The 24,106-nt window shown below is 42.0% G+C and overlaps 1 protein-coding gene across 1 annotated transcript; it reads left to right on the top strand.

The window, feature by feature from the left end:
• The first annotated feature begins 3,433 nt into the window (after window positions 1-3,433).
• uacab (uveal autoantigen with coiled-coil domains and ankyrin repeats b) lies at window positions 3,434-23,049 on the top strand. The gene is made up of 19 exons (XM_076078542.1): window positions 3,434-3,469; window positions 4,169-4,299; window positions 8,395-8,483; window positions 10,029-10,093; window positions 11,837-11,894; window positions 12,590-12,660; window positions 12,948-13,054; window positions 13,920-14,101; window positions 14,684-14,721; window positions 15,090-15,146; window positions 15,385-15,492; window positions 15,958-15,990; window positions 16,731-16,823; window positions 17,744-17,774; window positions 17,887-17,936; window positions 18,213-20,918; window positions 21,159-21,311; window positions 21,983-22,048; window positions 22,978-23,049. The coding sequence occupies exons 1-19, from the start codon at window positions 3,434-3,436 to the stop codon at window positions 23,047-23,049; spliced, it is 4,146 nt and encodes a 1,381-aa protein (XP_075934657.1).
• The last annotated feature ends 1,057 nt before the right edge of the window (window positions 23,050-24,106 follow it).

The following is a 24,106-nucleotide window of genomic DNA, read 5'->3' as shown; positions in this document are numbered from 1 at the left end:
TATAGCGCTTATAACATTTTAACACACTTAAGTAAGTTGGTGAACATGGAAAAAAACATCATGTCAGCATGCTGTGGCTGGAATTTGAATTTGAGATTTGCTGAAACCTCATATTAGCTTCAGATTTTTAATTCATTTTTGTTCCCATGAGCAGGACTTGTGGTCGGTATGAACAGAAGGAGTGAGTTCAGCAACCAATAACATAACCTGTCCTTCAGGCAACTTAGGTTTCATCCCTAATATAAAATACTAATAGCTAAGAAAGTAAGTACTGCAAAAGGTCTGTACTACCAGATAGCTATCCACTTCGCCCGTAAAATGTCAAAAGGTTTACATTTCATGATGTAACGTCTCTTCACAGATGTCTACTGCGATCACCGTCATCCCCACAATCATAATCCTATAAAACCACTCGAGTAACTGCAGTTTGGCATCTGACACCACTATCACTTGACATATTGGCATACAGCTTTATGTTTTGGTCTTGGCTTCGGTCTGTTATCAGATGACCAGTGAGATATTTCCTGCTAGTGATTTCATTTGTGAGGACATTGGAGACCCATTAGTCTGGCCGGGGGCTGAGAGAGGCAGGAAACTGAGGTGTTGGAAAGAATTACAGTCTGTAGACAGTGATGGAAAACGTGAGCTGAAGATGACAACGGCCTCTAACTGACACCTAGAATAATCTGTGTGGACAGGTAGAAGCCTGCACTGGCTCGTCCACTGTGTTGTCCTCCGGGTCACCGTGTTTAAATATAAACTTTAGGTAATGTGTTTGTTTTAGTCGCACGCAACAAGGGTTGAATATCGTTTCAGCACCAACGTCACAGTTAACGATGCAATGCAATCAGGGGACACACTTAATTATGACGTTGATCATTTGAAACATTGTGCTTTTCCTGCTAAACATCTATCATGTGAGCGTTGTCCTTGTGACCATGTTAGCATGCAGACGTTGGTATTTAGTTTAAAGCACAGCCTCACAGAGCTGCTATAATTACTGTAGACTTTTAGTCTCTTCTACGTCCTTCTGCTAACCTCCAAAAGAATCCTGATTCTGTGTGGAATCGGATTCACATCGAATGACGAATCACGATCATTATGTGTCGTTTGTTCAGTGCACGATCAAATGAAAACATGCTCAAAAACGTCTCATGTAGTTATTTCGGTCTAACTTTTGAATGAATTAAATGACAAAAGAAAAAAATGGCGATGAATGAAAATGCTACGTCTGGTGCAATATTTTGGTTTTAGTGAACATGACTTGGAGCAAAAATGGGTAGATTTTTGTTTTTTCTTCACATGTAAAGCTACAAAAATGTAAATGTAAATATTTGGTGTAATTTAAAGCTTAAAACGAATCTCTAGAAACTAAAATAAAACATCTTTTATCCCTCAGATCAAATGTCGTTGAGCTCAGTAATTTAAAAATAAACTTTACACGTATTCATATGCTTGAAATTCGTTGCCACCATTCCAACGTTTGAAAGTAAAGCAGGGACATCACGTTGACATCATATTCACGACATAATATGAAACTAGATATCGTCATGTGTTCTAGTCATCATCTTCCCAGGTCTTAAAGGCTGCAGTCAAGTGAGATCATTGAACTGCTCCGAGTAAAAACAAAAGTGGGCGTCATAGTCCATAAAACTCACAAATAGTTTAGACCAAATATTTTAAGAAAGCACCAATAATCAAAATCACTTTAAAACATCAAGCCATGCTTTAAAGCCTATCATGATATTTCATTTTGTAAGTGAGTGAGTGACTACTGGAGTGGCACATTTTACTTTAACAGCCCTATCATTAACTTGTACATAACAGATTCTCAAACACACACACACACACACACACACACACACACGCACACACACACACACACACACACACACACACACACACCAGCACGCCCATGTACGAGATTTACGTGACCAGTATGCTGCGTGACTGGGTGCCATTTTGGCGCCTTTGTCTCTATGCTGGGTTGAGCAGCTTTCGTAAGTTGACACCTACTTCTTCATATGACATGTCATGCGGAGGAGGTCTTTTTGCATGTTTATGGATATCGGTGCCGCTCTGTTAACGCCAGTCTGGCAGCGGACAGTAACACGAGGCCACAAGGAGCTGATGCAGTGTGTAAATTAAACGGGCCCTTGGGTTGCTGTCTCTGTACCCCTAATAAAAGGCAAGCTTGTGCATTTGCAGTGTTTTTTTAGTGTAAGTAAACAGGCAGTGTAGTTGTAGTTTTTGGTGGGCATTTGGTTGTAAAAAGGCTGACATCTAACCATTGCTACTGTGCAGCTCGGCTCAGGGGACTTTGGAGCCACACCACCCGCTTTAGATGGATGGGTTAACAGCAGCTCTTGGGCCAGTAGTGTCCTGTGGGGGTCAGTGCCAAGACCACTTCAAATGTGCAAACCATAATCCCCCCCTGACATTAATATTTTCAGATGGAGGCAAGCAGGGAGCATGGTGGCGGGTGGCGATGTAAGCAAGGTCTTTTTGGCTGGCCTTGTTTCATGCTGGCAGTGGTGACAGACACTAAAGCCATTACTCACAGTGCAGGCATGTCCAGAATGTATTCTTAGCCCCTGTCTTCCTATCAGTCACTACAGAAAGGTTAGAGGGTCAAAAAATAAAGAGGTAACCAGTCTACAGCGCTGTCTGCACCGCCGCTGTTTACCAGGGAGGGGGTGATATTTTAAACCTGGGAGAGCTCACATATTTACCCCGCTGAGCCTGACCGACTTGCCATTTGGTGGGGTGAAGACGCTGGAGACCACTGATAGAGGAGAGAAGAGGCGAAGCGAGAAGCCCTTCAGTTACAACTTGTTCAGCAAGTACCTTGCAGCTTTTTTTTACACAGAAAACAATCCAGAGAAGAAGAGCAAGAGTATCAGAACAGAAGGAGACTGAGCTGAACAGAAGGTTGGAGGATAAAGGCGAGAATAGAGGGGGAGGCGAGCGGGAGCCAGGCTGAGCTGACTTTCCCCCCAGAGGAGGAGTTGCAGTTGCCGGCCAGGGCAGGTCCCAGGGCTGGCAGGGCTGGTCCTACTGCTTCTCCACCTCCATTCCTTCCTCCTCTTACTCCTCCTTCTCCTCCCTTTAACAATCAACTAAACTGCTGTGCAGTGATGAACTTACAGGCAGAGCCTGTGAGCAACACAGGAATGCTCAGAAAATCCTCCCAAATAAATTCCTCCGCCTCAAGTCAGGGAAACTCGAGAGGTTGAGCCTTCCTTAAGAGTACCTCCACTACCGTATAGACTGCCACCCTTCTTTTTTTGTTGTTATTGCACTCACTGGTTGAGTGCAAACTGAGGGGATTTTTTTTTATACACTTTTTTTCTCTCAGTTTTTGCTTTTGTAAACCGGAACCCTGGCAACCTTTTCAATAGCACGGTGCAAGGACCAGCTCCACTCACCAAAGATGAGCCGCTGGCTGAAATGCACCTCCATGCACTTTGTAGGTATTCTTTGGTCTCAGTTTGTCACCACAATCTGTGTTTATGGTTTCTGTTCTGTTGGTATGCTTTTGTCTACAAATTGAGTTATCTAAAAGTTCTTCTCGAGGCAAATTGGGAGAATTATCATCGGTGGGTAAATTGAGTGGCTCATTAGTTGCGTCACAACTGTCGTATATTCTACACGATGTTGTCAAACTGGTGTATGTATGGCTTCATTATTTTCTTATTGTGTAGCGTCAGTGCATTGCTGCTGTGTACGTACACATTGCTTGTGTTTGAAACTCGGTTAAGGTTATAATTTGTGTTCTCTGTTCATTTTTTACTCCCAGTATAAAACACTCCACTTGAAGAGTGCTTCCCAGAAGCCTGAAAAGCACTCTGTTCCCATGCTTTGTAGCTATCACTCATGAGGGGGTGGGGTTGGTGAAACTGCAGCACAGCACATTCTTGGCACATTCTGCTTCAACTTAAGTCTATTATTGTACTACAAAAGGACAAACTACATTGCCAGTGTGTCATATGCATATGTCACTGTTGCATTTATTCGTCAGCTAAAAGAACTGGAAACCACATTGCAGGCGTTACACACTACTTTTAAACTACGAAGGTGTTTGGTCAAATATTTGTTCAGCTATTTGGTTTTGGGAAATACTGTCAAACGTCCTGCATGTCTGAAAGTTCATTGTCTTCACTGTCAGAACACAGACTGGAACAAGTATGACGATCGGCTGATGAAGGCCGTGGAACGGAGCGAGGCGGACAAGGTGGCTGCCGTTCTCAGCAAGAAGGGCATCATCCCCACCAAGCTCGACGTGGAAGGACGCTCGGCGTAAGTAAACATAACCTCTGAACATTTACAGACCTGCACTCATCCATTGCAACTCTAAAAGTGCTGAGCATTACACATTTCAAACATTGTTGTGGTTCTCCCACCACACCTTCCCAACCTTGTTTCCCAGATAAAGCATCTATTGATAGGAATTTCTTCACAATTGGATCAATCTTGCTAAGAAAATAATTTTACCTCTTTCCTCCAAGTCTCCCTGCACGACCCTAAAAACAAAACAAAATCCCGCCCCCTTCCAAAATTCCCAGTGGCTATAGTGACCCTGTCAAACATTTTCAACCTTAAGACTTCTCCCAGGTGCCCACCGTATGCATTTGCAGTTGCATATTATCATTATGAGTCCATTTTTATATCCAGAAATGTCTCTTTTGGATCCATCTAACTCGAGATCATTGTGTGGGAGTTGGTACAAGAAATGTGTGTGGCCACTGAAGGCCTGACCACATCTGTCTGGAGGCTGCTTCTGTGGTCCCCACAGGAAATGACTCCCTGTAAATTCAGATCTGATCCACTGTGGTGCTTTTGCGACACAAAGTAATACATTTTGGTCCCAGCTGCAGGCTATTATCAGGATCAGTCGACATCTTTAAGGACCATGTTTTGTTTGGTAGGATTTTTTTCAGTCGGAACCTCAGGTTTTGGTTGTTTTTGTTTGGTGGATTTACACCCTTCACAAGGTTCCATTAGAAAGCCTGGAAGGTGCAGGGAGAAAAGCAGGTCAACCCAACTGAAACATGTACAAGGAATTGTTTTTGATGATGCATGACCACAGATATTTCAGGTTTCACTCACAGACGTTTTGTTTTGGTCCGTAATGGCATAATGGAAAGCAATGCATTGAGCCGTTTAAAAAAGCAGGTACTTGGTTTTATTGCTAAATGTAACCGGATTCCAACCCCAGCATTTTGGGAGGCCCGGCGCCCTCAGTTTAATCCTAGATATATGAAGAAGTCTCTGGTTTCTGGCTTGTGCTTCAGGTTTATTTTGATAAAGGCTTTGTTAAAGCATAAAACGATGGAGCCACAAAGCCCGGTAGCAAAGGTGCCGAGTATTTTCAGCAGTGTGTGAAATTCTCTCATGGCACCATTGCACAGACCAATGATTGTATACATGAGTGCTTGTAAATAAGCATAATTACGCACACAACCTGATAAATGCCTGGTCTCATAATAAGGTGCTAGAATTTGTCCCAACTAAATCCAGTGACTGCAGAGGTTGTTGTTCACAAACACAGTCACGCTCATCATTTGGTGTTCCCCTGCAGGGCGGACACACCACAGCTAGTTAACCATAAAATCAACACATTGAACATTTATAGAAACAGACCACGCTTTTGCTAGTGTAGTCTACCCCAAACAAAAGTGAACCACAATCTCAATTCAGCAGGTCTACTTTTAGTTCAGTGGGCCACACACAGACTAACACGTGTCCGTGGCTTTCTGGCCTCTGCAAAAGCCAGCAGAGGAATTTCTGATGGCAGTGTCTTGTAATCATGGACCTCTGAGGTGAAACTAATTACAAACTGTTAACCCCGATGTGGTTTCTTTAGAGCAGCATGTCCACTATCCTGTCTCTTTCTGCAGGGGATGACGTTTTTTTGAAGGCCACCCTCAGAAGTTGGTATCGCACTGGTTCCCTCGACACAAAGCCAATGGGATGTTTCCTTTGGATTATTGCAGAAAATAAGATTTGTGGCAAACTTGTTTTCAGCAAGATAATCTTCACACGAACGAACACCACTTTTATGATTTTTGAAGCGAGATTGCAATCGGCACAAGTATAAAGCTAATGTCAAGCTTTAAACGAACGACACCACGGTCACATGAGGGCGATGTAGACACAACGAGGCTGTGAAGGCGGACTAGTCACTGTGATGACGTTTTGTAGCCTCATTTAGCCACTTGTTGGCAAGACACTTAAAAGCTTCAGAATTCACCAGAGTGGTATTTACTGAGATGTTTTTGTATCTTAGAACAAAATGTTAAAATCCTTGTAAGCTTGTGTTAACCATGGACTTTATTTCAGGCCTCTAACCAAAAACATTGACTTGTCTTCAGCTAGTTTCTGACCTTTGTCTGCTGTTTGGAGCTGAAAGCTTATTTTCTGAAAACCGTACTGCAGAATTTGATGATAAGTTCATTATGAGTGACCACTTTGATAATGGACATGGTACGTTTAGCTTTGATATTATGAATGTTCTTCTCACTAGCACGTAAATGCATCAGAAGATATGTCGACTTCTTAAAACAATGTGCAGCAATGATTGGGCAAGTGTGACAGAAATAATTGCGTAGAACGTGAAGCTGCAGCGGCCACAGTATTTTGACTGCTGTTCCTTCAGAGACACACATTATCACACGCTGTATATGGTTCAGCTACCAGCATACACTCTCTGGTTTACTCTTCCCCTGTCCACTCGCTAAAAATAGCAACCGTATCCTGTAGACCGTCGACCTGAAAACCGCACAAGGAGCAGGTGTGACGATGAAATGCCATGTGCTCTCTTAAAGACAGACCCATTAGTTATCTTTAACCATTTTACTGAGGTCTCCAGCTGGGTAAGCAGTATATATCTCCACAGTTCAAAACAGTCAATTCTTTGTGTGTGTGGTCTGTGTCCAACATTTAGCTGTTTTGTTGGTTTCTTAGTTTTTGTTAGCAGTCTAAACTGGGCCGATCACAACTATTTTAATGGATTCAAGTCTCCTCAAATCAAATCTCTGTCTTTAGTTTCTTGCATTTAGTCATTATATAGTTGCAAATACATGATTTTCAGTGTTAACCATCTTGGTAGCTGTTAGTGGTACTCACCGTCACACGACTTGTCATTCGTTCCTCATCACAAAGTCTAGAGGTAATCCACTACCCCCAGTTCAAGCTTGCAATTACATATTTTTTGACTCTGTTCAGAAGCATTCCTCCAGTTATCTTCTGGAGAACCCTGCGCCTCATGAACTTGGTCATTCAGAATGCTTAGATTCCCCTAACTTGGATAGGTCTGCTCTGCTCCCAGTCTGCTGTTTGCCAGGAGCCTCCACTGCTCCCCAGAGAACCCGCATCTCCAGGCCATCAACGCGGCTTTTAATACCCGCGGCAGTGTTGAGGTGACAGCCTAGCTGTCTCCTTGGCAGATACCTCAGGGTTAGTGTATAAACAGGCTCATGTGGCTTGAGGGGTGACAGACTGAGATTGGTTTACACGCAAGTGCTCTGCAGACCTTCGTGGCTGGTGTCGGCAGTGCTGCTGTGGGTTTAATCAGAGAAGAAGGGGAACAGACATGTTTCCAGTCCAAAGTGATGATTAAAGACATGTTGGCAATTAAGTTCAGTGGGAAACTGCTTAATTGAGTTGGCAGAAAACTTTGTGACAATCTAACATGAATACAAATTTGACAGGACAATCACAATTCTTGTCCCTGTTGGCTCAAAAGTCTCTCTACTGCGGTTTCCAAGTTCTAGAAAATCATGATTAAATTATATTTAGGTCAGTTGCGTGGCTCATAACTCTCATTGTTTACCATTCAGGCCTTTTAGTTTTGTCACATTATACAAAATAGAAGGTGAATACAGAGGCATAACTCTCATGAGTCATTGTGTAATTATTCCTGAACTTCAAAACAAACATAATCATCCCTCAGTTAGAATAGTGTTAGAGGTGTTTCCTTTACAAAAAAGAACGTGGGACACAGAATGCCCAAAGAGAAGCTGCAGTATTTCTGCAGCCTTTTATGCAGGTGGTCTATATTTTGTTTTATATTTGAATGCGCGCGTATACACCAGTGAAGCTGATACAGTGGGAAAACATTGTTTGTGTAGCTCTTGGTTGCTTTGGAGACATGACAGACCCTGATGTTTCTTGTTATTTGCCTCAAGAATGCTGATCTTGCTGATAGCGAGGAGCCAGGCGTCCGTTTGCAGTCCCTCTCTTGTCCTTAAGTTTCACCCTCACCCCCCTTCTCTTTACACCCTATCACTTTTTCACTTGCCCTTCTCTGCTCCGTGCTGGCTACTCTTTGACGTCTCCCGCCGTCAGTTTTCCTCTCTCAATTTTTCCTCCATCTCTGTTCTTGTTTTGCAGGTTTCATTTGGCTGCAATGCGAGGATACCTAGAATGTCTCAATCTCATCCTGGGACACGGCGCTGATGTCACTGCGACTGATGCCACTGGTGAGTTCAGGTTGAATGAAAACAAGATCCTGGAGCTGTAGTTATATACTTAGATGGGTTTCTATTATTTTGTCCACCCCCATCGTGTAAATGATAGTAGACCTAACACTAAAAAACAGCTTGTTTACTTTAACAGAGAAGCAGTATTTCTTGGTCAGTGGTTCATTTCAACATGGACCACATACAAGGTATTTGGAAAGAGTGCATTGCCTTTGCTCAAAATAAACCAGTGTGCACCTTCGGGAATGATAAATCTGCAGCGCGTAGTGTCGTTATGCGCGGCCGTTCACTGTGTTTACTTCATTAAATCGCCTGAAGACAGTATATCTATACAGACCTCTTGACATCAGACTGGTTGGTCACAGTATAAATTACAACTCCATATTCTCCTTTTTTATGAAGGAGATGTCTATTTACAAGGGCTCATAGAAGCCTCTTTTCCTTTTATGTTTTATCCTTGAAACACATTGTACAACGAGTAATTAAATACTAAACTATGTCACCATGTACAAGCTGAGCTAAATCTCTAAAATAACGTCAGTTCGTATCATTTAAACGGTTTCACCAAATTAATTTCTATATTTTTTTTATTATAATAACTGCCTTATAGCAAATCATATTCGGCGTTGATATATTGTAGGTTCTCTTTAAGAATTGCATGACTAACGGATGAATGATATATTGGTCCAAGAAATGTAAATATGTCAATAAAAAGGAAGGTAGTCAACGTCCACAGTCAGCGAGCAAAGAAAAGATTACAAAGTAGCTTAAGAAGTTGATTTTTTTTTATGCCAGCAAGTGTGCTTTCAACAAAGTATACGGATCAATACCAAAGTAGAATATTTGACACTTATCCCACCTTTTTAGATTAAGATATTGAAAAGGAACTAGCACTGTACAGCACTCTAGAAAACTTAATTGGATATATTTTGTCCTTGTTGCTGGACTACCAAATCGTACTGGTCAGTCAGGGCACTACTGAGTATTTTTAACACACTGCAGGGACATGGACTGTGAGGAGAATTTGTCATTGAAACCTGGGAGAATAGCTGAAGAGAAACTGGCTTAATGTAAAATCGGGTACAGGTTCTGAATCGTATAATGCATTGTGCATAATTTATGTCAAGCTGTGACTCTCTAACTGCCTCCACTGGGATTAAAACTCATGGTCTCCGGTTTGCCAAAGCAGGTTTACGTGCTGAGACGAGCTCAAAGTGATTCACTGACGGATCTGGTGGTGCAATCAGTGGCACTTCATGCAGTAAACGTTAGGTTTTTAGCATCAGCAGAGCAAACAGAGTGATGTATTCCGGTTGCTTGTGACAGAATAATATGTTTGATTGATGGCGCTGTCATGATGAAGTGATGCAATTTCTGCTGGTGCAGTTTCCCACAGTGCGGTCGTGGACATACAAGTCCCATCTAACAGGGTCGTTAAGAGCTAATTGCTGATTGAGTTTGGCTCTAAAAATACATTCAATGAAAACCCTTGATTATGATTGTACTTAACTTTCTGATTTCTTTTGTTGCATTTATTGCTTGCAGGCAAAAACGCTCTTCATCAGGCTTCAAGAAATGGGCATTCTCTGTGTGTGCAGAAACTCTTGCAGGTAAAGTACATTTGTCCTCCATGTGTTCCTCCAACAATATTTGTACCTGACTGTTGTATTTACTCCTTTAAAAAAAACAAAAAAAAAAAAACGTGCCAAACTACAAGATAAGATGTCAAATTTCAGCGTTTGTTCCGTTTTCTTGCTCCTTATGTTGGTGTGTTGTGCATCTACACACTCTACTGCATGAATGCTCCAACGGACCTGCTTCCCAGTCACTGGCCAGTCAGAGCAGTTTCCTTCTTTAAATAATTATTGCTAAGCAGCTCTGGCAGCTGAGCCCACTCCGTATCGGTCAACAGTAGGCCCTGTTGAGTCACCGTGTCCCACTGGGGGATTTATGTGTTTACAATCAGGGGGCTATCTCTGCAATATTGTGCTCTCATAGTGTTGTAGCCCTTCCTCTTGCCCCCACCTCTCTCATGGCAGTGATCTAACTGAGGTCGCGGCTATTGGCAGGGGGTTGTCAGTGGTGTTGACAAGCCTACCCTCCTGCAAACCTGCCGTCCATTCTTGGTGCCGTCATCACACCAGACATAGCAGCTGGACGCCAACACCCACCACCTCCACCATCTCCCTCGTCAGCCCAACCAAACCCTCAAGGTATAGGATATCCCCCCTCCATGCTCCACCGTCAGCTCCCATGGCCGGTCCAACCCCCCGCACCCGTACAACCCCCGCCTCCTTGGCTTTGTCATTTGAGCGTGCTGCTAATTTCTGGCCCTTGTTGCTAGAGAGAGTTGGGTTTTTATAGTGGAGCTCACTGGCAAGCCTACCCAGCAACATCAGGCCCCTGTTGGCATTGAGTCCTCAAGGCTTTCATAACAGGCCCTCATCACCACAGTGGTACACTCCAACCAGCTGACTGACTGGGTAGAGATGTCACAAGCATATCAGCACAGCGCCACTTAGCCTAATATGACCTGCCTGCTGTTGATCTCAGGTTCCACTGCCCAACCAGTGGAAATGAATAATGTTATTCTACAACTATTAAAACATAATTAAACTAATTTGAAATAAATACTTAAACCCAGGGATATATTTGATGTGAAACAACCAGTGTTCTCTCCTCTGTTTGGAGTTACTCTTTAGCTAACTTCATTATCCACTGATCCATAAAATATTGAGTTGGCCACATAAGCTACAATGAAGAAAGGCAACCACTAGTTGGTACTGGTGATTCAACAGCATCATATCTAGTAACTTCCTTTTTTTACAGAGACTGGCCATAGAGGGAAAATATATCTCGAGGCCACGATTTATTAACAAGTGTTGTCAACATGTCCTGATTACTCATCTTGAAGCTAAAGTAAAGCTTGATTAAAGGGTCAATCCACAGCTATCTACAACAAAGACCGTAAGCAGGTGGCGGCTGGAATGAATGACTTGGCCTCGAACAAACAAAACGTCGGAATGATTTGATTTAATTGAGGTTTCAACTTATATCTTGTGCACACACATTTGTAAATTGTGACCCTATTTATTTATTTGTATATTATATATTTTCTTCTCTCCATGGACACTCCCGGGCTCCGTGGTTATTCATACTCTGATTGCAAAAAATACTTTTGAGGTCTCTTACTGCGTTGAATAGGGCCGAGCAATAATTCAAATTGATGGAATCATAACGTGATGAAACCATATATTGAGATATTATTTCACACAATTATGTTTCTGCAGGGATCAAGAGATATTTCACAACTAGTAAAATAATCCGCTTTACTTGATTCTGTTGTTTTGCAGAACAACAGTCCAGTTGGAAATGTGGACCTACAAGGAAGAACAGCTCTTCATGATGCTGGTAAGACTCTACTCTAGTTTTTACTCTACTCTAGTATTTACTCTACTCTAGTTTTTACTCTACTCCAGTACTGACTCTACTCTTGCCCCTACTCTACTCTAGTACTGACTCTACGTTTGTCCTGACTTTACCCTAGTACTGCAGTATAGTGCTTAGTCTACTCTAAAACTGACTCTATTCTACTCAAGTGCAGACTCTACTCTAGTTCTGAGAGTACTCTCTACTGACTCTACTGTAATCTACCCTAGTCTTAACTCTACTTTACCTTAGCAAAGACGTTACTCTACTTTACTCTGCTGTACTTTATTCTTTTTAACCTTAGTAAGAACTCTACTTTATTCAATTTTACCGTAGTAATGACTTTAATCTTCTCTACCCGTCACTATTCTATTTTATTCTACTTTACCGTAGTAACTACTCTACTCGACTGTATTCTACATTATCTTAGTCACGGCTTTACTTTACTCTATTCTGTTTAAAATAAATGAAAACCCTGATGAGCAGAGCATCCACATGCTCATTAATATGAACCTCGTTGCATAAAAGATTCCAGTGTAATAATGAAACCGTGCGGTCTTGATTTTAAAGAGAGCGCTTGTATAGCTTTTCTCCTTTTCAACACAAAACCCAGCTCCACGCTACTGCACATGTGATGAAATGATTGCGGTCATTTCTTCTCTTTTTTTTCTCCACAGTCATGGGCGGCTGCTCCTCAAGTGTGAAACTTCTCTGTGACAGTGGGGCTTCTGTGAATACCACTGATTTTGTGAGAATTTTTTTCACTTCATTTCACACAGTGTGTCGTGATGGTCACTTCTAAGATATTTTTAGTTCAATTATCATTGTAGAAAAGTGTATTGATTGGCTTGCTCCTTGTCAATGACGGTCATTAATTTCATGAAAGGTTAGTTGGAGCAGCACAAAAAGGTGTTTGATAAATATTAATTTAGTCCACTTGAATGAGCGCTCTCTAAATTCTGTATTACACTCTTTGCTTTGACGTTAGATATGAATTGATTCTTTTGTGTATTTATGTGTTTTGATTTTCTCCAGGATGGCAGGACACCTCTGGTGCTGGCAACCCAGATGTGTCATCCACGCATCTGTCAGCTGCTGCTGGAGCGAGGGGCTGACATCACCATCCGGGACAAACAAAACAAGTAAGAAACATCTCACCCCATCACGGTGTTTATCTTTGGTTAGCTTGTTGGCATATATACATTTTAAAAATTGGGAGTCTGTGTTGCTTACAAAAGGCAGCTTTTGACAGGTGGCGTAGATTATTAACTTAAAACAATTAGAATTTCTGTAGATTTCCTTTTGGGTCTTTCTTTAAGACAGAAAATACTGTAAATTCTGTGCCAGCTATTCAAATTTATCATAAAATAAAAAGGTATTTCTGAAAGGACCTTTATCGTACTTACTTTGCAAAAAGGATCATAGAAACCTTGTAGCAAAATCTGTGTCAGGCAGGTGATGAATATCAGTAAAAGTAGAAATTTGAATAAACAGAATTTTTTCTTTTAATGGGAGATGTCTAGTCGTGGCCAACTAGACAAACCAGTTTTGTTGGGGGTATAAGAATAAACTAATTCCATGGCTTAATTATATTAAATTATATAGATTACAGTAGTGACACAGTATCATATATTTTAGATACTTTGAAAATAAAGTCCCTCAGAACGTCTTGCGCTTCTATTTTCAGTTTAATATGACTTTTACCGTCACTAATGCATTACACGTTGTGCCTGATTTACTGTGGTTTCTGAGCAGCGTTTCTAACACAAACAAAACACGGTTCTTGAAAATGTAATAAAAAGAACTAGATGTGGTGACAAGAGAAGGACAAATCCACTCCGCTCCCACAGCTCTGAATTATTCAGCAGCAGTGGAACTACATGCACAGTGAATTGTTTTTTTTTCTACCACATGTTTTGATTTGACATCCTCTTATTCAGACACAATTGTTCCACTGATAGTTTGTGCATGTTCTCGCTCGTAAACGGTGTTTGTCGACGCCCTCAGGACGGCGCTGATTCTGGGCTGCGAGTACGGCTGTAAGGATGCAGTGGACGTGTTGCTGAAGAGCGGCACTGACGTGAAGGCGGTAGACAGCTTGGGTCACGATGCGTTTCACTACGCTCGCCTCAGCAAGAACCTGGAGCTCGTTGCCGTCGTCAAAAGTTACCTCGACAAAGCAACCAGAGGTCAGATGGCAAAAAAATGGCACCGGAGACTAAACACGAAAGAATTCTGTTGCAGTTTATAAGAGCATAGTTTGCATTGAAGCTGAGAATCACCTCACCTTTTCTTTCAAAAAAAAGATAATCGACATACAGTTTTTTTCAAGGTGAAAGAGGATTTAAATCAAGAGCAACACGTCTCTACAGTTTTGCTGGCTCTGTTTTAGCTGCATAACAATATTTATATATTTATTAATTAATTCAGTGATTCTCTTACTCTTATTGGCAACGAGAGTAAAATGTGGCACATTTGACATGTTGACATATTTTACACTGTTTTAGATCTGCTGTAGAATCTACAATGATGTCATTGCAGAATGTAAATGTTTGATTTTTATTTTCTAATCTTTGTCAATATGTATTTTAATATCCCACAATATCTTAGGCCATCATTTTGACTTAAACGTTTATTTCCTGATTCCGTATTTCTCTGATATATTGTTGTCTTGCTTGAGTGCATTCCTTTCCTTGAACGTGTTTTGAAGAAACACTGTTCTGTAAACACACCTGTACATCTGAACTTGCTGTTTTCTCGTTTTGCTCCAGATAAAGAGGCCGCGAAGATGGAGCAGTGGAAGCGACAGGTAATCCTGCAGCATTCAGTTTACTGGCTCACACCATTCATTAAACCCCACTTATAGTGAGGAGCAGCCTTTATTCTCCACGCGACTAAACACTGACATTTGGTGTGGCCATTTTTTTTTCGGCAGGTCTCTTTGTTAAAAGTGAAGGCCAGTCAAATGCTGAGACTCTTTGAATCCTTTAGATTGTGCTTTTTCTTCCAGTGGTTCCACACTTCTAATCATTTTCTTTGCCTCACTCACTGCCGCTCAGATGTACATGACTGCCATCTAGTGATTATAACTGAGAGTTGTTCTGTACACTTTCATAACCTTTGGTAACGTTATATCTTCAAAACATGGTTGTAAAACAGATCCTGTCTCATCCTCAGCATTCAGTGGAGAGGTCAGAGGCAGCTGAGGTTAGCAGAAGGGATCAAATCATACATGTAAGTGCTGTTTAACGTCAGCCTCCCTATTCCACACACACACACAAGCAACCTTCATGACATTTAGGGAGTGTTTGCTTGAATTCACTGCATCCAAAGCCAAATTCAATCATCAAGACATCCTTGTCCATAAAGCAGTGATAAATTGTTAGTTGTTTTTAGCATTCAGTAATTGTATTTTGGTCGGTTTAAGTTTTTAAGCTTTATCGGTGTGTGTGTGTGTGTGTGTGTGTTTCAGGACTTGGAGAGGCAGAATGAGACCCTGCAGGAGAGTCTTAAGAAGTACCACCAGGATCAGAGAGCCTTGTTAGATAAAGTCAACATGCTGCAGCAACAGCTCACACAGGTAAACAAAACAACAACAAAACAAGAGCTACTTAGCTAAAGAATCGCTCAGCAGCTTGAGTAACCCTCCAAGCATGCTTTTCCTTTACTGCTGGCTTGTTTTCTCAGTGTGTGGGTACATCTGAGAGTCTTAAACTATAGCTTTGGGTGACAAATATAAGCAATATTAAAAGCTGATTTGAGTCAAGATCTCTTGGCTTAATGCCATCATCCTAATATAAAGGAATGTGTAATCAGCAATCACCAAACACAAAGCAGGCTTTGTGTTTGGTGATTGCTGATATAAAATAGTGATGACTTATTCATTCAGTGAGCATAATAGAGTCCTCAATTTTAGCTGCCAGAATAATAACGAGGAATTTCAATCATAAGAATTGAGTGGTTTGTTGTTGGTTATTAATCCCTTAATTGACTGTGTGTATATATATATATATATATATTCTTTTTTTTTTTTATTCATCTGCAGGAAAAGATCACTGTGGAAGACGCTCAAAAAGAGGTATGAAACTGAAATGATTTATTGGACATTGTGGGCCTCATTCACACTTTTCTCAATTGTTTTCTTGGTTACATTTGTTTGTAAGAGTCTTGTTATTCAGCAGTAGCAGTCATGAGTGCAGACGTCTTACGTTACTGTATGACCTCTGAATCCTAAAAATAAGAGCGAATGAGAGAGGTTGAGGAATGTTGGTGGAGCGGTATCAACTGTACATGTTGAGGTGAAGGGCAAAGGAAGGTAGCACAGTCCAGCTGTGACGTAATGGAACATGCTACCAGGTCCACATATTCAGGATTCAAGGTGAAGTGATGTAGCAATTCAACCTTTTGTAATTTCCTGAGACAAAAAAAACCAAAACCAAAACCTAAGTTGGTTCCACTGTTTTAGTCTAAAAGTCGGAAAAGAAAGATCAACAAAAATCTATGAATTCCACAAACGTCATTGTGCATGCACACAAGTAAAGGTGTGCGCTCTTTATGTTTCATGAAGGAGGTTCATTCTTCTAGAGGTTGCTGCTTTTGAATTGATGATTATGTGCAGTGACATCTGTGAGTCAGATGTTACGATGAAAAAGCACTTATTTTCAATTTGCACATTTCTCAAAAACTAAAAAAAAAGTATTTTGGAGTAGTTAGTATCAATTAAAGTGTATATATTCTCTTTGATATTGTTAAACTGTATTTTCAATCATTCAGTAATCAGTCATTTATTGATCTTTGCGTTTCTTTCTCTTGAATCAGAAGGATCAGTTGAAGATGTTACTCAGTTCCAAAGAGAGAGAAGAAGGAGCTCGAGGCCAGGAGACTGTCAAGGTTCAGCTCCGGAGTACTTTGGTCAGTGACTTTACTCTGAATCCGATTTTTACTTTGAGCTTTTAATCCTCAGCGAAATGAGTGCATTGATGATTTTCTTTATTTGTAATCAGACTTAATACTTGTGATTTACGTTTTTTTTACATTCATTTTCATATCCGAGTGTTGGTTTACCCTCAAAGAACTTCACTGTCAGTTGCCAGTTTATTAGGTACACCCAGCTAAAACTAATGCAGTCGAACACAGAACACACAACAGTCCTGCAAACAAACAAAAACAAGGTTACGGATATAATGGTCAGTTTTTGTTGGTACTGTTTTAGAGATGTGTTGATTCAACTTCATGGTTAATTTGGAGGATGTAGTTTGTGATGCTTTTGAACTGTACTGCGTTATTCTACTAATATTTTGTCAACCCCATTTACTTCAATGATGGCAGGCTAAATAACATAAGCACCTTTCTCCCAAAGCGATCACACAGTTAAACATAACCTCTCTATCTTCAACCAAAACCGAACGTCAAAACTGTACCGACAAAAAGGACTATTGTTTTGATAAGTTTACCTAATGAACTGGCAACTGTGTATCTGCTTTGAGAAAATACAAAATACATGCAGTAAGTTATTTAAATAGATCAGTGTTGCAGTTACCTTAATTAACTAACAAACACATGACCAAGATGCTGTCTGGTAAATGCACTATATTATGTAATGTATATTTTTTTGTGGTATCTATTGTCGCTGCTGTGATCTGATGTTGTCATGTCATGTGTTGGAGGCTGGTGTTTAAACCTTTCCTGGCAACGTCTCACTTGTGAAAGAGGTTTTAATCTCAATGTCACATCCTAGTTTATATAAAGGTTTTGATGAATAATCTATAAAGTGTTGAAAATAGAATTTGTGAGACCGTTTGTAATGAGTATTTGTTTGTGTGTATTCACAGGGAGACTACTCTGGACAGTCTGTTATCAAAGGTAAGCTTCATCTCTTGAACCGTAAAGAAACATTTGATACAGTTATTTAAATATTCACTTGCATAGTATGACGAGGTCTGGATGTTATGTTTGTACGCTGTTTTTCTCGCAGGTAAAGAAAACATTTTGGTCAAACAAGCTCAAAGCCTGGACTCTGAACGGGTACGTTTTTATCTGGAATCACATGACTTTTAAATGTCTAAACTACAATGTTAGTAGTTTGCATTTGAGCAATCTGTGTTAACAGTAGGACCTGCATGCAAATTAAACTGTATTCAGATCCTGATTGGAAAGAAAGCCGAGGAACCTTTTTTGCGAATGTATTACAAAGCAATCAACAACTCTTCGCTAGTCTCAAATAAAGTGTCTGGCTTTCTATAGAAATAAATGACAATGCAAATTAAAAATGTTTTTCCTCATTCTCTGCTGATGCTCCAGAATCCTGCCCTGTTGCGTTCGCTGTCTCGAACTCCAGAGAAGAGTCATCCCACTGCAGGCTGGGACGTCTCTGGCGAACTGGACACCCTCCTACGTGAACTCGAGGCGGTCAAGAGAAGACAACAGGCAGCGGACGAAGAGACGGCACGACTTCAGACTGCCCTGAACCGTAAGAACCGAGAGTGCCAAGAGCTGGTTGTTAGCCAAGAAACCATCCAGAAACAGGCTGACCAGCAGGTTCAAGAACTGGAGGACGCCTTGGGGGACGTCCAGAAGAGGATGCTGGATTCTGAGTGTAAGGTCAAACAGCTGCAGGCCCATGTCGTCGCCGTTAAGGAACACTTAGGGAGCCAGGCGACAGAAGAGCTGCGCTCTCAGCTCCAAGATATCAAGGCCAAGTATGAAGGCGCTTCGGCCGAAGTGTGTCGCGTTCGTAACCGCCTCAAACAGAGCGAGAAGGCTTTGGAGGAGTACAAGAGCAGCGAGAACCAGCTGGCGCTAGAGGCAGAAAAGCTGAACCAAGAGCTGAGCGCTGCGAGTGCGGACAGAGATGAACTAGCAGAAACCCTTCTAGAAATGGAAAGCCACTTAAAAGAGACCCAGACTAAACATGGCAACACAGTGCCAGCTGAGAAGTTTGACAACATGAAAAACCTGCTGAGCAACGCAGTTGATGAGAAGGAACGGCAGATCGCTGAGCTGAGGGAAGACTACGATCGCGTGCTGGAGGAGGTGGCAGACCTCCATCGAAAGCTGGACAGTCCGTCATCCCAGGGAGGATCGGGGGCGAAGTCTGCTGAGGAGCAGCAGAGGATACGGGCAGCCCTCGAAGAGCAGAACGCTTCTTTGAAAAGGAAACTGACCGATGTGACTGCCAAAAGCCAGGCTCTAATTCAGGAGGTCGAGGAGAGCGAGGAGGAGAGGGATATACTACGAGAGCAGCTGGATGAGCTCAACGGCAGGATTGAGATGGACTACGTTCCCATGACGGCGCACGATGAAGCCCGGAGCAACATGGTAACGGCGTTGGAGGAGCTGGAGGACAAACTGGTGGAAGCCAGCGAACGTTACGGAAAAGCAGAGGCGCAAGTCCAGCAGCTTCAATCCGAGAAGCCAGCGCTGCAGGAGAACATCAGCAGTCTCCAAAGCGCCAGTGAGAGACGCCTCAGCGAAATGGACTCTCTGAGATCTCAGAACGCCGACCTGATGAAGAAACTTGAACTTTTGCAGAAGAGATGTGACGACGGCGATAAAGAGTGTGTGCAGCTGACCACGCAGAGCCAGACTCTGAAGCAGAGCTTGGAGGGAGAGTATGTTCCCAGACAGCAGCACGAGCAAGTGAAGATGGAGTTAAGTTCCACCTTAGAGAGTGTTAAAGCTGAGAGGTTGAAGTTGGAGACCAAGGGTCAAGAAAGTGGGGAAGAATTGAAGAATGTGAAAGAAAGAAATGAAAAGTTAAACGAAAAGTTGGAAAAAGTCCAGTTGGAGATGAAAAAGGACTATGTGAGCGTAAAAGACCACAAAGCTATCACAGACAAGTTGAATGCTGCTGTGGTCGAGGCAGAGAATAAAGCAAACGAAGTGTCAGGAAGTTATGTGTTGGCTCAAGAGGAAACAGTAAAGCTTACCCAAGAACTGGAAGCACAGACGAAAGAACTTGATACCATACAGGAGGCTATTAAGTCCAAGTTTATTCCACTGACAGCAGCCGAGGAGAAAGATCACTCTCACAGCGCTCAGGTGAAGGAGTTGACAGTGAAGCTGTCGGAGATGGAAGAGAAGTACAACAGAGAAACGTCTGCAAGAGAGAGCATCAAACAGGAGAACGGGAAACTAAAAGTCGAGATTGAATCTGTTCAACGGAGGCTAGACTCTGCTGTGGTTACCGGGGAAAAGCACAAGAATGTGGAGGAGGAGTTCAAGGATAAATTTGAGGGATTAACTCAGAAGTTGGTCAAGTTAGAGCAGCAGCACGAGGAGGTAACGCTTCAGAAAGAGGATCTTCAAGGGCAGAACGCCCTCGGGAACGCTCAGATCCAGAATCTCCACGAGCGTCTGAAATCGGAGTTGACTCGGATTGCAACATACGACACGGAGCTTAAAGCGCTCCATGACGCCATGCAGCAATCCCAGGCCGACTGCAAGAAAGCAAGAGAGGCTCAGCAGGAGGAGGCCCACAGGGTTTGCGCCTTGCAGAAAGAAGTTCAGGAGCGCTGCGGGGATCGGGCTTCTCTGCTGCAACAAACAGCCAAGGCCAAGGATGCCCTGGAGGCTGAGGTCGCTAAGCTTCGTTTGGCTCTCCGTGAAGAGGAGGAGAACGGCGCCCAGAGGGCCGAAGATGTGTCTGCCCTGCAATCTGAGCTCCTTCAGGCCACACACGCTCACGCGGAAATTAACTATAAAGAAGACCAAATGAGCCAGCTGAAGAAGGAGAAGCAGCAGCTGGAGGAGGAGGCTGCCAACCTGAGCAACAAGCTTCTGAGCTTAGCAGAAGAGGGCAAAGAGGCCCGTCGGGAGGCAGCGCAAGCGAGGGAGGGTGAGAGCCGAGCCCGGACAGAGATGGAGGCTGTCCAGGAGAAGGGACTTGCCACCGAGAGAGAAATCAGGGAGCTGAAGGAGAGATACGATGAGTCGCTCACCACCATCTGCGATCTTCAAAGGGGGATTCAGAAATCAGCTCAGCAGACTGAAGCCAAAGACAAAAAGGTAACTTCGCTGTCAGTCATTGTTTTATTAATCAAACTACTTTTGGTGCGTTTGACTTTAGCTAAATATAACTACTATGGATGCTAAATGTGAGAATCCTCTATTGACAATATTTTGTGTCTGTTTAGACACAAAGGGTGAAAAAAATACTAGGGATGAAATTCTTCTTACAGTTTCTTGCCTGGTTGATAAAGTAATGATAAATGGATGAACATTAACATTTGTGTGTGTGTGTGTCAGATCACAGAGTTGCTGACAGATGTTGAGCGATTGAAGCAGGCACTAAACGGTCTGTCCCAGCTGGCATACACAAGCAACGCGCCCAATAAGAGACAGACGCAGCACATCGAAACACTCCACGCCCAGATCAAGACCCTACAGCAACAGCTGGCTGTGAGTGGACACACAGAAGATTACGTTGACATGTGCATATTCTGCTTTATATTCCATTTACTGCACAGTAACTGTCTTTCGGTTAAAGACTGTCTGTCTGAAAAACACCATTTTATTTTAAATGCTATTTACACAGTGATATTTAAAAAACTGTCCTTAGGATAATAAATTAAATTTAAAGTTTAGGCTTCACAATCCATGTTATTTTGATTTAGAATAAAATGTATGGAAACTACGTTAAGTGACTGATTTAGAATTCATTCATTCATTCAACCTTTATTTTAACTCAGAAATACATCGATGCAGAGACCGAATCTACAATATAGGAGAGTAAAAAAATAAGCACCAACAAAGACAAATAAGAAACCTAATAATAAATAATGCAGTTAAGATTCAAGACAAATTAAAACAAGAATAACTGGAAGTGAAATAGTAATGAAATTAAAGATTTAAATTGGTTGAAGTGAGGTAAGCTGTAGATTGTTCAGCATGTGATCATGATGGTGATTACAGCGTGTATACCTCCTTTACTTGATTAAAATACACATTCAACATCTCCATTCCTTTATTCAAATCTAAAAATACAACCAACTGTAGAAAGAAATGTGTGCTGTTCATATCGTAACAGTACGTTGTGCAATGCTTAATGCTTCTCTCTTCTGCTCCATAAGGATGCTGAGAGGCAACACAGAGAGGTGGTTTCCATTTATCGGACTCATCTTCTCAGCGCAGCACAGGTACGTTTCTCTCTTTAATCTCTAACGAGGGTGAGGGTCCTCTGATTTTCATTCCCATGAATGGTCTTCGGTTCTGTTGTTCAGACAGTTACACTGATATGATGAGCATGTTGAGAACAGTCACAATGTAACTCGTTATGGAGAAGAGATGAATCATCTTCGTTAAAACCCTTAATTGCTTAAAAAGGGCAGACCACTTTGTCGATCCTTGGCCATCCCCAGCAACACTTTTCCGCTTTTGATGAACTACACTTCTAAAAACCTCCCTTCACAGATGTTATTCGCTAGTCATAACTTTCTGCCATCCGGAGAGCAAAAGGAAGTAATTGACAGAAATCGGGAGCCGTCACAACAGCTGCAGCACGGCTCTAGTTAGCGTGCAGTCTACAATTTTTGAGAGGCGAAACAAATCACAGAAGGCAGGTACGACACGCAGGCAGTGCACGTTAAAACAAGAAACGACCGCTGCAATCATTGAGTTATAGGTAGAAAACCAGTAAAAGATGTTGTGAAGTCTGTTTTATTGATTCATGGTTTAGCTTTCAACAAATCAAGATCGGTCAACTTTCAGCACTTTGTCGCCATTCAAGCGAAGCGATGCTACCTCGTATGTTTACACTTCGGTAAAATGTGTGAAAGTCTGCTGATTATTTGAGGCAGCCAGTGCAGACGGTTTGGTAACGCTAATGGTTGGAAGTCCAGTGGGAGCCGGCTGCAAAATCATTCGTCAAAACAAGAAAAAAAATAATGTATGACTCAGCCCAAATTATCTGAACATATGAAGGTGTAAGTGCACCGCAGCTGTCGGGAGCTGATGCGCAGGATTACCCGTTATGCGAGCGAGTAATTGACAACAGAGCTTTTAGTAGAGAAATGCGATACAAATGGATTAACTGAAGCTCATTTCTGACTGTGTTTCTCTCTCGCAGGGCCACATGGACGAGGACGTGCAGGCCGCCTTACTGCAGATCATCCGCATGAGGCAGGAGTTTGTGTGTTAAAGCTTCCTCCGACGAAACAAAACGCTGCCTGCTGACTCAAATTCACCATTTTCACATCTCCTACTACTGAGTTCACCTGCTGTGGCCCCTGTGGGTGCCCGGTGTGTGTGTGTGTGTGTATATGTATGTTTGTGCGTGTGTGTGTGTGTGTGTGTTTGCTTATTTGTCATTTGGCAAAATTTCCAAAACAGGCTTTTTTTTTTTTGGTAGTATGGCTGCACTTTGGTTCCCAAAAATCAATGTCGTACCTGCGTAGATCCCAGCGAATGAAAACTTTAATTAAAAAGGTTATTGTGTCAAACTGACCTGTGAAATAGGGGTGTCACTTTACAGTTATCTTGTTTCTCTGTCATCTCGACTCCGACTCTGTCAGTTGCCATAGTGTTGCAAAAAGTGCATTTGCAGGCTACCAGTAAGTTACGCTGCGTCATCTTTCAAGTGTTTTTCTTCTTCTTTTTTTTGGAAGAGCGCAAGTAGGCGGAGGGAAAAATAATACTGAGAATCGTTTGAAATTTAAAATTATTTTCGATCACATTTTGATCTAAAATTGATATCGTGACATCCTTACTGTGAAACCATTTTGACTCATTCGAATTTTTGACGTACGTGCAAGAACATTTTTCACTTTCCGTACATTTCTGTGGGATCTGTTATCCATGACAATGCAAATCAGTGCACCGTTATTGCCGCTTTAACGGTGATATGGGGAGTTATGTGACATGTAGGACCCTTTCATAGATTACTCACTCTTGACATGCTCGGCTGAAATGTAAAATGGACACGAACACAAAGACCACTCTTCACATTCCCCCCCCTGACGGTCGGCTCTCATGCGGTTTGTTTTCCCGTTGGACAGCATTGTTCGCTAGAATTTGAGGGATACGTTCACATTTTTTTCAAGTGAACCTTAAAGGCAGAATGAGTAGGATTTTCCTATAAAACAATATAGCAAGTGACAAATTCTACTCGTCGTGCCTTTTAAAGGATAGTTTCACGATGTTACAAGTCTGAACACTGAAATAGGTCTTATCTTCTGTAAACCTCCTATTCATACTGG

This window comes from Anarhichas minor, unplaced genomic scaffold (assembly GCF_050575085.1).
Source record: "Anarhichas minor isolate MPS153535 unplaced genomic scaffold, ASM5057508v1 ptg000067l, whole genome shotgun sequence".
In the NCBI taxonomy this organism is placed as follows: Eukaryota; Metazoa; Chordata; class Actinopteri; order Perciformes; family Anarhichadidae; genus Anarhichas; species Anarhichas minor.
This window is presented reverse-complemented; position numbering and strand designations above follow the sequence as displayed.